We start from the raw sequence: 13,034 nt of genomic DNA, 5'->3' as shown, positions 1-13,034 counted from the left end.
ATAAAGGAGCCCTGACATGTGCTCTGTGTATAAAAGCAGTAGGATGTGTGACTTTTAATGATCCGTGTGAGGAAAAACTGTGAAGGTTCCAGACCATGCTGCTTGTAGGATAGGAGCTGAAGGGAGCGTTTGGAACCAGCAAATCAGATTTACCAGCCTCTTTATTTTATAGATGTTTTGTTGTTTAAGTTTGCTTGTGGTCATTTCTAGGAAAACAACATGGCCATGAAATTTCCAGAAAGCCCACGTTACTTGGTATATATGGGAAAAATCCAAGAAGGCATTTAAGTGCCTAACACTGTACTAAAAGGTTAACTTCTGCTGGGGCTTGCTTGTAGAGCCTTTTGTTCTGAACAGGACCTGGAGCACAGTGAGAACATAACTATAAAGGTGCTAATTGTTGGCAGCCTCCAGAGGGCATTCCAAAAGCTTCATAAATAGCAGGATGAGCAGTGTGAAATTAGAGATGGATAATTTAATCAGAGGTCTGATTCAGACAGCTCTTAAAGCTCCCTCCTCTTTCACCGCACAGGTTTCTCTTCTCTCCTTGGTGACATGCAACCCTCCAACCACAACTACTACATGTACCAGCAGCAGCAGCAGCAGCAGGGTCCCTCAGCAGTGGGTGCTGCTCCCCCACTCCACACTCCAACCCCAGACGGTTGCCCGTCCCAAGGGGGAAAGCAGCAGGGTGGTGAAAGTTATGTCCCTCCACCAGTGATGTCCATGCACCCTCCTCCAATGCAGCATGGAGGCTACCACCAGCATCAACAACACCACCCACACTCCCACCCACAGCAGCAGCCACATCAGCACCAGCAGCAGCAGCAGTCACAGGCTTCAATCAACAATGCTGGCTTTGGTAAGTCAGGGTTGATGGAAAGAACAGCTGGGGAAGCTGGAGCAATGGGGTGCCCTCAGACAGAAATCCCACAAGTGAGCTTTCCCTGAGTGGTACCTGCAGAGTGAGAAGAAAAAGGGTGAAAACGGTTATGATTGAAATCTGAAAGGGAAATTGCCTTCTTACTGAAGGAAAGAGTGATACAGTCATGCTGGGTTTGGGATTCTGTTTAGGGATTAGGTATAAAGTTGGGCTAAATGAAAAAAGGAAGCACCACATCTGGTCTTCCAAGAGAAAAATGTTTTTCTAGCTACTATAGCATTAGGATCCTTGGTGAAGAGTGAACAGTCATTTTTTACCAAGGGATAGAGGGGAAGGGTATTCTGCACTGGAATAATTTCTTACCCATTTCATTCCAGCATTTCCTGATTGGTGCTCCAACATTGATTCCCTGAAGGAAAGCTTCAAGATGGTAAACCGGCTGAACTGGTCTAGCATTGAGCACTCCCAATTCTCAGGTCAGTGTTGGCCTAGTGACACAGTCTAGTCACGTAGTGACTAGGGACTGTAATCTATAAAATTTAGGAGTGCTGTGCACAGATTGGTGGTTTTTTTTTTTTTTTTTTTAACCCAGTTTACATTTGTCAAGTTTGTTGGTTTCTCAGTGACTCAACTCTTCCATTTGTAAAATGAGGTGTCCTATTTCATGGGTTCTATTAAGACCCTAAAGCACTTGAATGCCATAGAAATTTTGGGCAGGAGGTATTAATTTATAGATGTCAGAAACCTAACCAAGATTTTTTCCCTTCTGCTCCTCCCTCCCTCCCTTACCTGAGTCAGTGAGACAACACCTTTAAAAGGGAGCTCTCTAAGTGTCCAGTTACCGATTAAAAGCGATGAAGTTGGGTCTGTAGGGGGAAGGTGAGATTTAGAGCTGGAAAACAAAAACTCTTTACAGGGAAGACTGCGGTGTTAGTGCTGTCTTTGATGCCATTCTTGTACTCTGCAGAGCTGATGGAGAGTCTGCGCCAGGCTGAGCGGAAGAACTGGACGCTGGATCAACACCATATTGCCAACCTCTGCGACTCCCTTAATCACTTCCTTACCCAGACTGGTCAGCTCCCTCATCTGGTCGGCCCGCAGCAGCCCCCTCGAATCTCTGATTCTTGTGCCCTGAACAGTGGCAAACAGGAGCAATCCATGAACCAAGGTAACTGGGAGGGAAACTGAAATGCCATGTTAATGAAGGTGCAGTTCTCTGAATATCCTAAATTACTTACCGCCTTGCTAGTCAGTGTAGCACCAAGCAGTTCAATGCTGGGCTGTCAGGAGCTGTCCACACCATCTCAGTCTCCTCTGACTTTAAAGAATTAGGATGTCCAATGTTTATGGCCTAGACACACCATTATTATGTGATGCATACTGCTGACAGGCTACCTGTCCAGACAGAAATACATATAGAAGATTAACCTGGAAAAAGAGAAGGAGAGGTTTTTGTTTGTTTTATTTGTTTTGGTTTGGTAATGGTAAGATTGAGAGTTTGTTGTTCTGGATGGCAGGAGCTGTAAAACAGAAAGCTTTTGCTCCCACTTTGGAGAAGGAATGACCTGACAAAAAGTAAGAGGGTGCTCGCTGGGCTGAGTGCAGAGGGTAACATGGTCTTGGTACAACTGTGATGGTGTATGTTGCCTAGTACTGAACTAAATGAGTTCAAAATAAAAAATAAAATAAAATAAATTGAGCCATCTTCTGACATTTTTTGATGGGAAAAAAATCTTTACTAATAAGATAAACTCCTGCAGGTCAAGAAATGAGATCCTTGACCAAGCTATAGCTTGTGGTTAGGACCCAGCAACTGAACAACTTCTCAGTATCCCATAGGTTTGAATAGGTTGCTTTATGGCTGAGCTGCAACCCCGTCAGGACCAAGACAGCTGACCAGAACATTAATAGTTCACTTTACTTCATTCCACAGTGAACTCCTATGGTCAGCCCCAGCCTCCCCATCTCTTCTCCGGGCCATCTCCTATGTACCAGATTTCCACCCAGGACTCTCCAGGATATAATCGACCAGGTAAGAGGCAATGTTAAGGCATATTTATACATGGAAAAAACAGAGAAATCACAGAACAGCTTGGGTTGGAAAGGACCTTAAAGAACATTCAGTTCCAACCTCCCTTACATGGGCAGGGATGCCACCCGCTAGATCAGGTTGCCCAGGGCCTCATCCAGCCTGGCCTTGAACACCTCCAGGGATGGGGCATCCACAGCTTCTCTGGGCAACCTGCTCCAGTGCCTCACCACCCTCTGAGTGAAGAATTTCCTGTTAATCTCTAATGTAAATCTCCCCTATTTTAGTTTAAAGTCATTCCCCCTTGTCCTGTCATTATCTGATTGAGCAAGGAGTCGCTCTCCATCTTTTTTATGAAAGATGGAGTCACCCCAGAACCTTCTCTTCTCCAGGCAGAACACCCCCAGCTCTCTCAGCCTTTCTTCATAGGAGAGGTACTCCAGCTCCTTGATCATCTTTGTAGCCCTCCTCTGGACCTGCTCTAACAGACCAACATCTTTCTTGTGCTGGGGGCCCCAGACCAGGACACAGCACTCCAGGTGGGGCCTCACAATGGCAGAGCAGAGGGGGACAATCACCTCCCTCAACCTGCTGGTCACTCCTCTGTTGATGCAGCCCAGGATGCAGTTGGCCTTCTGGGCTACAAGTGTGCACTGCTGGCTCATGTCAAGCTTTTCAACCACTAGCACCCCCAAGGCCTTCTCTGCAGGGCTGCTCTCAATGAGTTCTTCTTCCAGACTGTGCTCATATCTGGGATTGTGCTGACCCAGGTGCAGCACCTTGCACTTGGACTTGTTGAACCTCATTAGGTTCACATGATCCCACTTCTCAAGTTTGTCCAGGTCCCTTTGGATGGCATCCCTTCCTTCTGTTGTACTGACTGCACCACTCAGCTTGGTGTCTTCTGTGAACTTGCCGAGGGTGCACTCGATCCCACTGTCTATGATGTTGATAAAGATATTAAATAGTACCGGTCCCAGGACAGACCCCTGAGGTACACCACTTGTCACCGGCCTCCGCTTGGACATGGAGGCATTGACCACCACTCTGGAGTGCAGCCTTCAAGCCAGCTCCTTATCCGCTGAATGGTCTGCCCATCAAATCCAAACCTCTCCAATTTGGTGATCAGGATGTCATGCAACACCACATCAAAGGCCATGCAGAAATCCAGGTAGATGACATTTGTCAGTCTTCCTTTGTCAACTGATGCAGAAACTCCATCATAAAAAGCCACTGGATTGGACAGATACAATTTACCCTTGGTGAAGCCATGTGGGCTGTCTTGGACCACCTCTTTGTTTCGCATGTGCCTTGACATTGCTTCCAGGAGGAGGTTTTCTATGATCTTGCCAGGCACAGAGGTGAGGCTCACTGGTCTGTAGTTCCCTGAGTCTTCCTTTTTTTACCCTTTTTCAAAATGGGAGTGATGTTTCCCTTTTTCCATTTAACAGGGACCTCACCCGACTGCCAGGACTTTTCAGATATGATGGAGGGAGGCTTGGCAACTACATCAGCCAGTTCCCTCAGGACCCTGGGATGCATGACATCAGGCCCCATAGACTTGTACTTGTTTAGTTTCATCAGGTGGTCTCGAACCTGCTCTTCACTTACAGTGGGTGGGACTTTGCTCCACCAGCTTCCATCTATGGGTTCAGGGAAACAAAAGTACTCTTCCCAGGCCACATGTCCCTGCCTTATGGCACTGCCTGTGCGTTTCTTCCTTGAACCTGTTTAACCAGCAGGTCCTTATGCAACCATCCTGGTTTTCTGCCCTCCCTGCTCACTTTCTTAGACAGAGGGATGGAAAGTTCCTGTGCTTTTAAGAAAAACATCCTTAGAAAATTATAAATTCTCTTCAGCTCCTTTGTCCCTAAGGATGGCGTTCCGGGGATCTCATCCACTAGGTCTAAATAGATGGAAGTTTGCTCTTCGCAAGTTCAGGGTCCTGACTTTGCTCTTTGCCAGGCCCGTGTTCCCTGAGATCACAAACTCAACCAAGGTGTGGTCACTGCAGCCCAGACCGCCCCCAGTCTTAATTTCTTTAATGAATTATTCTGCACTGGTAAGCATCAAGTCCAGTAACTCTTCTTCTCTGGTTGGTTTGTCTAATACCTGGACCAGGAAGTTGTCCTCAATGCATTCTAGGAGTCTCCTGGACTGCTTACAGCCTGCTGTGTAGCTTTTCCAGCAGACATCTGTGTGGTTGAAGTCCCCCACCAGGATGAGAGTGTGCAAGCATGATGCTTCTTGTAGCTGAAGCAAGAAGTCCTCATCAGCAGGCTTCCTGTGATCAGGCGGCATGTAGTAGGTCCCAACACAAGGTTCTGGTCCTTAACTCTCTCCCACAAGCTCTCAACCTGTCCATGGCTGTTCCTCAGAGGTATCTCTTCACAATCAATCCATTCCCTAACATAGAGGGCAACACACCTGCCCTTCCTTCCCTGCCTGTCTCTTCTGAAAAGCTCGTAGCCCTCTATTCCAGCGTTCCAGTTATGTGATTTGTCCCACCATGATTCCACGATAGAAATCAGGTCATATTTTTCTAATTGCACCATTGTTTCCAGCTCCTTCTTGTTTCCCATGCTGTGTGCATTGATGTAGAAGCACTTCAGCTGGGCTATTGGTCTCATTGCATTTTCAGAGGAACCCTTCCTATCTGCTTGGGGGCAGTTCTCCAGTATTTCCCTGTTGTTTCCTACAGAGACAGTGTTCCCACGTTCACTTCCATCACTCAGAAGTATTTCCCTTTCCCCCACCACATCTAGTTTAAAGCCCTGCTAAGAAGGCCAGCCAGCTTGCTGCCCAGAACACTGTTGTTGCCCCACCTGGCCAGGTGTGCCTCATGCAGTGTCAGTGTGCCCAGTCTCTCAAAAGTACCTCTGAGCTTGTAGGACCTTGAGCTTGGCACCAGCCTCACAGCCAATTGTTCACTTGGTCCATTCATCTCCTCCTTCTTGGGTCCCAGCCTCCAACTGGGCAGATAGAGGAGAATGCTACTTGCACTTCTGATCACTTCAACGTCTTTCTGAGGGACGTAAAGTCCCTTTTTATATTTCAGAGTCTCTTCGTTGCAGTCTCACTTGATCCTACGTGAAAGAGTTAGGAATGGGTGGTAGTCTTCAGGCCCCACCAAGCTTGGTAGCCTCTTCATAATATCACAAATGCAAGAACCGTTTCCCCAGCCCTCTGTGGATTTCTCCCAAAACAAAGTGCTTCTCTGGTGAAGCACTGAGGGTAGAGAGAGATTGAACTGCAAGAGACCCTCCGTTAGTGCTCTGTCAGGGTTTAGAATTTCAAGGAAAAAAAAAAATCAATATTTTCTTTCACCTCACATAAATTGTCTTACAGTCCAGTCTCACCTTCAGTTAGTTGCTCAAAGGAAAATTACATGAGAAGTTTTTGTTGCCAAAGTCCTTTGTATTCTATCAGCAATCAGCTGTGAGGACAGTTAAGGAAGCTGAAACTGAACCTCTATAGAAGCTGCTGTGGAGAATGTCACAGCACACCACCTACAGACATGAGTAGGTACTGTCTGACGGTCAGAAGTTCATGCCAGTAGTGTTCTTGCTTGTTAAAACTGTTGGAAGGAAGTCCACAATGCTTCTATGAAAGTAAAACATTTTTTCTTCTAACTGTTCTTTCCCTTTCTCTCTCTTTTTTTTTTTTTTTTTTTTTTTTTTTTTTTTTTTTTGCCTCAGCTCACCATCTGGTCCCTCGGCCTCCAGGGCCTCCTCCAGGTGCCAATGAGGAAATCCCCGATGATTTCGACTGGGACTTGATCACTTAGCGAGTTACAGACTGAAGAGCCCGTCCTTTGTGAAGGACGCGGGAGGCGAGGGGGACACGGGGTGAATGGTGCTGCACCACCTTCCCCAGCCTCCCCACCTTGCCTGTATATAGATATATATTCTCTATCTCCGCCAGAGAAGCCACCGCAAGATGCTGCCGAAGATAATCCTTCCTTGCGTCCTGTTTTATCTTCTTTTTCTTCTTTTGTTTATTATTATTATTATTATTATTGTTATTATCAATAATTGAGCACAGCCCTTCCCCTCCTCTGGTGGCCTCGGACGCATCAGATTGACTCTTTCATGTTGCGTGGTGCCCTGTGGAGGGCAGAAAGATGGTTCCTTGGTGCCACGAAAAGACCTCGCAAGGTTGAATCCTCGAGTGCATCTTTCTCTGCCTCCATCATTTTGCGTTTAACAATCCCTCTTTCCCTTCAAGGTGGCCAGTGAATCTGTCGTATTGGCTACCGGAGTGAGAGAGTCTAGTGGACCCTGGGAGCCTGTAGTTCTGTTGTTTCTTAAATGTTGTAAAGGTCGGGGGCTAAAGGGACACTGGAGGGGTGATCTTAGCTCTGTGAACTTTCTCGCACCCGCAGAAAAAGCAAGAGAAGCAGGAGATAGCCCAAGTACAAAGAGAGGGTGACCTCTGAAGTAGGGAGAACAGAGCTGAGCTGCGAGGGAAGACCTGAGTTTGGAGAAATGAGGATGTAGCAGATGTAGGTTTCAGAATGCAGTGCCATCTGTGAGGACCAAGAGCGATTTTGGGGGAATCCTGACCTGTTTTCTACACTGCCTTTTGCAGCCTCCAGGGAGGTGAAGTCTGCATACCCATCAGGTAAAAGGAGCAGTCGGGGGCGTCGCGATGCAGCAAAGTCTGTTCCCCAAAGCTTTTAATTTCACCCCCCACAACCACCCCTTCAAGCCTTTCTTCCAAGTATGCGGTGAGACTCTCACTTGCATATACAAATCCAAAAATTTTCTCGCTATCAGTATTTTTTTCAGTTTGTTCGGTTGTTATTTGGCCCTCTCCCCCTTGCACTTTTTTGGAGACTGTCCTTGCCTGTGGCTTGAAAATGATAATGACGGGTGTCTTGCTGCATAGGTGTAATTCTTAGTCAGTGGTTCCACTTTGTGAACGGGCGAATGGTGGGAAGAGGAAGCTGCTGCTCGGAACAGAGGTGAATTAGGCGGCTTCTGGTCAAGGGGCTCGAACCCTCTGGTCAAGTAAGTGGGAGGCCCTTACAAGTGATTTTTGTAAGAGATGCATTAGAAGAGAGGACGAAGTGGGGCAGATTTTTAAACTGAACAGCCAGAGTATAGTATAGTGTAAAATGAGGAGGGTGGGTCAGACCCTTGCAGTTCAGCTGGGGAGATAGATGGCGGAATAGAGCACAAATCCCAATTGATGGGCTCTGTTGGCACTAGCAAATCAGGAAGGCAGAAAAGGTGCAGGAGCAGGAGTGAGTGTTGAGATGTCTCCTCTCCTAAACTGTGTCCTTTGTTCCCCTTTTTTTCTGGTATGGCTCTGTTCTGTCAAACCTTTTGTTTCCTTTACATGTTTTATAAAGCCTCCCCCCAGGCTTTATTCCCTGTTTACCAATGAAGGGAACAAGACACACAAAATATCATGGCGGCTTGACGTACCTGGGGCAGAGGAGGTCATAACCTCTACTCTGACTGAAGGAAGGTGGGGAACTGACATTGCTTTTTAAATTTGCTGTAGGGATGAACCAATTGGATCTTTGTCAGGGAAGTGGACAGAGTCTCATTGTATTGGGGAGGGGGGGATGGGACTTTTTTTCTTTTTTTTTTTTTTCTTTTTTTTTTCTTTTTTTAAGTGTGTGTGTGGGGGGAGTTCATCATTGAGTGTTTCCAAGAGAAATGAGGAATTCCAGAACCAACTTCAGCATGGAGTCAGCTGTTATCTCTGCTGCCTCGGGATGGGAATGACACGACTTGGAAGCATGTGTGATTGGTTTTCTGTGGAACGTGGCACCAGAGACAGCCCCTTGTTGGTGCCAGTTAGTGCTTTGCAGAGGATGTTACTGAGAGCCGGCCCTGTGGATACCTGAAACCACCAGAAGAAAAAAAACAAACAAAAACAAAAACAAGAAAGATGGCTCCTTCTGCATATCCAAGTGCTCCTCATTTGCATATTTGCCTCATTTGCATATTCAATCGCTCTTCATTTGCATATGTAAATATGTGCCGGTCAGTGTGCAAATTAGCCTCATTCCTCTGTCCCTGAAATAAATGTGCGTTGTTGGAGTGTGGGAAGGCATCGGGTCGGCTACACGCGGCTCGGCGCTGCAGGCTGGCCCACGGTGGTTTTGCTCGATGGTCAGGGAGAGAGGGGTGTGGTCTCACAAGTTTATTTTTGTGCATGCTTTCTTAATAAAAAGAAAAAGTGAATGTTTATGGTTTAACTGTTTTGGTGCCGGTATTGAGTTTCTTGTGGCGGTGCCTGACAGGTGGGCTTGGAAAATTACCAGTTACCTTGGAAATAGCCGTGTCTACACCCAAATTCTAAGTTAACAGCTTGCACCTGCATGTACATTGACAACCTAAGAAGCTTAGGTTGCAAGAGAAAGACTCAGAAGTCCCTGTAGCTGTCTGTCTTCCCAAAACTGAGATCACTGAGTCTTTCAAATCACACCTTTTCCAGAAAGGCAGTGAAAACTGTACCATGGCTTAGTTGTTTGTCATGGCACTTGTTGACCTTACTCCTTAAGCCAAAGCTTAATAAGGAACAGGGAACATTCAAGCCTGGGGAACACCCCTAAAATGTCTGGAAGCAATTTTTATCCTCCTGTACAATAAAGACACAAGCACATCTCTCTGCTAGAGAGCAGGACATGGCTGAGCTGAAAGAGGCTAGTTCTCCACCTTCCTGGGAGTCAGACTAGAGGTTATCACCTCTCAATTGCAAAGTTTTCCCAACTGCGTGATCGTCCAGCAGCCATCCAATCTGGTTCATCAGTGAAGGCAGCTGCTCGAATTCTGCTTGTGCTATCCTAAAATGCAGTGTGGACATTTGGGTTGTTTCAGGCCACCTCCATAAAGGAAAGTTGGGGGCTGTCGGTGGAGTGAATGCTGGGGAGACAGCGAGTGAGTGCATGCTAATGAACATAGTTATATGTTGTGAACTGGGCCAGTTACTACTGTAGTGATGTATTTGTTGGGATAAAGAGATATCTTGGTCACCTACCAGGGCATGGAAGTCTGTAAAATGCAGCTCACTGGGACGAGTTCCGATGTACTGCTGTAAGAAAATGTAGTGCTTCCCTCTAGGTTTATCTTCAGAAAAAAGCCTCTCAGGCCCCAGTGTAGTCAAATGAGAGGAAAGGTGGGATGGTGGATTCCAAGGAAAGACACCAGCGTTGATTTCATCTGCATTTTATCAGAGACAGGAGATGCACAACATCTATAATAGACACATGCAAATAACTGATGAGTTCCGTATCTAGCAATTCAGAAGTTAAACTACATGATCCCACCACAAATCGTTCACCAAGTCTGCTTTCAACTTTAAAATACTCTGGGTCTCCTCTTTCACCAGTCATCTGTCAGAGATTATTACTCTTGGTATTTCCAGCTTCCGATCTCTTTATAGCAGGACATAAAGGGCATTTGCTGATGTGATCTGAACCATCTCAGTGCCCTGTGTGCAGATATGCTGATTGGTCAGATGTGTTGGAGCAAAAAAAAAGCAGAGAATTGATGTACAGAGCTCTTTCTTTCTGCATTGGTGAAGTCCTGTGTTAGACCGTACTGCTAACATCCTTGTCTGCTGAAGTCTTGCTTTTGGCAAAGGAGACAGGGGTTGAATGTGTCGGTTCATCAGTAAAGGCTCCTTCCAGCACTCCTTGCACTGTTTGCCGTGCCTTTGCCCTGAAGTCCCGACCCACAAAAACATAGAGCAGAGGGTTTATGCAGCTGTTGGCATATGCAAGTGCTGTAGAGATGTGATCCCAGAGGATCAGTAAACTCAGTCCTGTTTCAGGAGTAGCTACAAGGAACAGAATCCCAACTACGTGGTACGGAACCCAGCAGATGAAGAATGCCGCTACCACAAGCGTGATGGTTCGCAGCATCTTGCCGTGTGGCTTATGAAACTGTCTCGCATACATCCTGAAAGCAATAAGGGCGTAGCAAACTGTCATCACGACAAAGGGGAGCACGAAGCCGAAGATAGCCCTAGTTACTATCATTAAGGCGAAGGGTACAGGATAATCACCCGCATCAAAATTCCCCAGTGAGTCATTACCGCTGTAGTCACTGTCAAAATCAAGCAAAACATCAGGATAGTCAAGTAGATTCAAATGGGGGTCAGCATCGGGTGGTAAAGACAAGTTAGTATGAGGTAGATCACTACCAGATCTCAATAGCCTGATGTCAGGATAGGCAGTGGAAGTTAATAGGGAGTGCACACCTACAGGGGCATAAAAAAGGTGAGCTGCCGTGGTTGCGTCTTTGTTGGTGGTTATAGTCTTTGCCTGGAAACCTGGATAATTGTCAGCAGGCTGATGAGCGAAGATGGTGCTAGCATACATGACAGTCGGTACTAAAGGTGAGTTTTCTTCCAATAACTTAGTTATAAGATCACTGTCATACATATAATCTAGCATTTCATTGTCTCCAAAATTGTACCCACACTCAATTTTGCCATCTTTGTTGACGATCTCGCGGTAGTGAAAGACAGGGCAGCAGAAAATGAGGGCCAGGATCCATATGCCACTGCATGCTAGTGATACAAATTTCACTGTTCGATGATTTTGACACCAGACAGGTTTCATCACAAGGAGGCACCGGTCAATGCTGATTGCCATGAGTAGAAAAACACTAGCAAACATAGTGAAGATTATGATTGATGGAATGATTTTGCAGAGGAACCAACCGTATGGCCAGTGTTCATGGAGGAATAAGTGAACAATGTAGAATGGCAAAGATAAGCAGCACACAAAGTCAGCCACAGCAAGGTTTAGGAACCAGACAATGTTCACAGACCTTTTCATTTTCAGACCAGCTACCCAGATAACCAACCCATTGCCTGGGATACCTATGATGAAAACGAGGATGAAGACAGCAAGGGAGCCAATGGTTTCTGGTGCATAATGTACAGCAGCCTGTTCATGTGAACTGCTATTAATCAGGAGTGGAGGCATTCTGTAGTTATAAAACAGAAAGCAAATTAGTAGGCAATTCATACTCCCCATTTTTTTAAAATCTGTACTGAAGTATCTCTGAGGAAACAGTACCAATCTGGCTGGATACAAAGGCATCAGCCTGTACTAGTTTGTGCTAAAGACTTTCTTCTACTAATCTGACCATTCTACAGCTTCATCATTCTCATGGTAGCTAAGCTATGTAGGTCGCACTATTCAAACAGGGATTTTGTATGTGTACTTATGTTCTACTTCTGTCACCCTTTTGGATTTCAGTCCGCTTCTTTTTACTCTCCATTCTAAAATGGAGCTCTCACTTTACTTGCATGCCCACACAATCACCAGGTGTCTTTCCTGACTGACTTCCAGCTTTGCACAGTTTTCTTCTTCAGAAAGTCATTTAAGTTCCTTTTTAAGTTCCAGAAAGCACTTTAGTTCCTTTTCTTTTTAAAATGAACAGTTTCTTTTCCTGGAATAACCAGTGAAATATGTTTAGGTTGAGAAAGCAATGTTTGTTTTAATGAAAGACCCCTGTTCTACTTTCCTGACATCGTAAATAGAACAGACAGGACAGCAACAATGCTTGCTAAAGGATATTTTTTAGGGAAGTCTCAGTAAAGCACTTCCTTCTTGCTTTTCTAGCCTATGTATCTGTGTTCTGAGCTCTCGGCCAGATCCTTGCAAAGGTAGTCTTGATGAGCAGAAAGACAAGAAATTAATGGTTTGAGAATGACAGAGATTTAGTTATAGAAAGACAAATGGAAATACAGAACAATAGTAATGTTCTCGAGCCCACTAGACATAAGAAAAACTGTCTTATCGCATGACAACAAAACTGAGCCACAATACAATTCAGTGTGTTTTTAAAACTATGAAAAGTGGCATGGAAATATTAATTATTCAATCATTCTCGGACTTAGATACTAGTAAATTAAGAAGGAAAAGTGAAGAAATATAGAAAACACAAGATAGGTCTGAGAGAGAAAGCCTGATACTTATCCTGTAGACATTAACAGAACTGGTTATAAAATCCTTGTTAACTAAACCCTTGCCAAATCAATGAAGACAGTGTTGTTACTGTATGGTCCCTAAAAGCATTATGAGAAGGCAAGGAAACTGCAGAGGCACAAGCTGAATACAGTCTGTGGAAGCAACAGGGGAGACATGAA

The 13,034-nt window shown here is 45.5% G+C and overlaps 2 protein-coding genes across 3 annotated transcripts in view; one reads left to right on the top strand and one right to left on the bottom strand.

Annotated features, from left to right (window-relative positions):
- FOXJ2 (forkhead box J2) overlaps positions 1-8,467 on the top strand; it is a 30,099-nt gene extending 21,632 nt beyond the window's left edge. For both annotated transcript variants that reach the window (XM_084287447.1, XM_084287446.1), the window contains exons 7-11: positions 533-862; positions 1,261-1,359; positions 1,851-2,051; positions 2,817-2,915; positions 6,611-8,467. In XM_084287447.1, coding sequence (XP_084143573.1) covers positions 533-862; positions 1,261-1,359; positions 1,851-2,051; positions 2,817-2,915; positions 6,611-6,699 — 818 coding nt within the window. In that variant the 3' untranslated portion in view covers positions 6,700-8,467. The remainder of the gene's footprint in view (positions 1-532; positions 863-1,260; positions 1,360-1,850; positions 2,052-2,816; positions 2,916-6,610) is intronic.
- Positions 8,468-10,391: 1,924 nt separating this feature from the next.
- Positions 10,392-11,865, bottom strand: C3AR1 (complement C3a receptor 1; the record flags this gene model as incomplete). The annotated part of the gene is made up of 2 exons (XM_084290290.1): positions 10,392-10,978; positions 11,315-11,865. 2 exons carry the CDS (start codon positions 11,863-11,865, stop codon positions 10,462-10,464), a joined length of 1,068 nt encoding a protein of 355 aa, XP_084146416.1. The 3' UTR covers positions 10,392-10,461.
- Positions 11,866-13,034: the final 1,169 nt, after the last annotated feature.

This window comes from Netta rufina, assembly GCF_964035555.1.
Source record: "Netta rufina genome assembly, chromosome: 1".
In the NCBI taxonomy this organism is placed as follows: Eukaryota; Metazoa; Chordata; class Aves; order Anseriformes; family Anatidae; genus Netta; species Netta rufina.
This window is presented reverse-complemented; position numbering and strand designations above follow the sequence as displayed.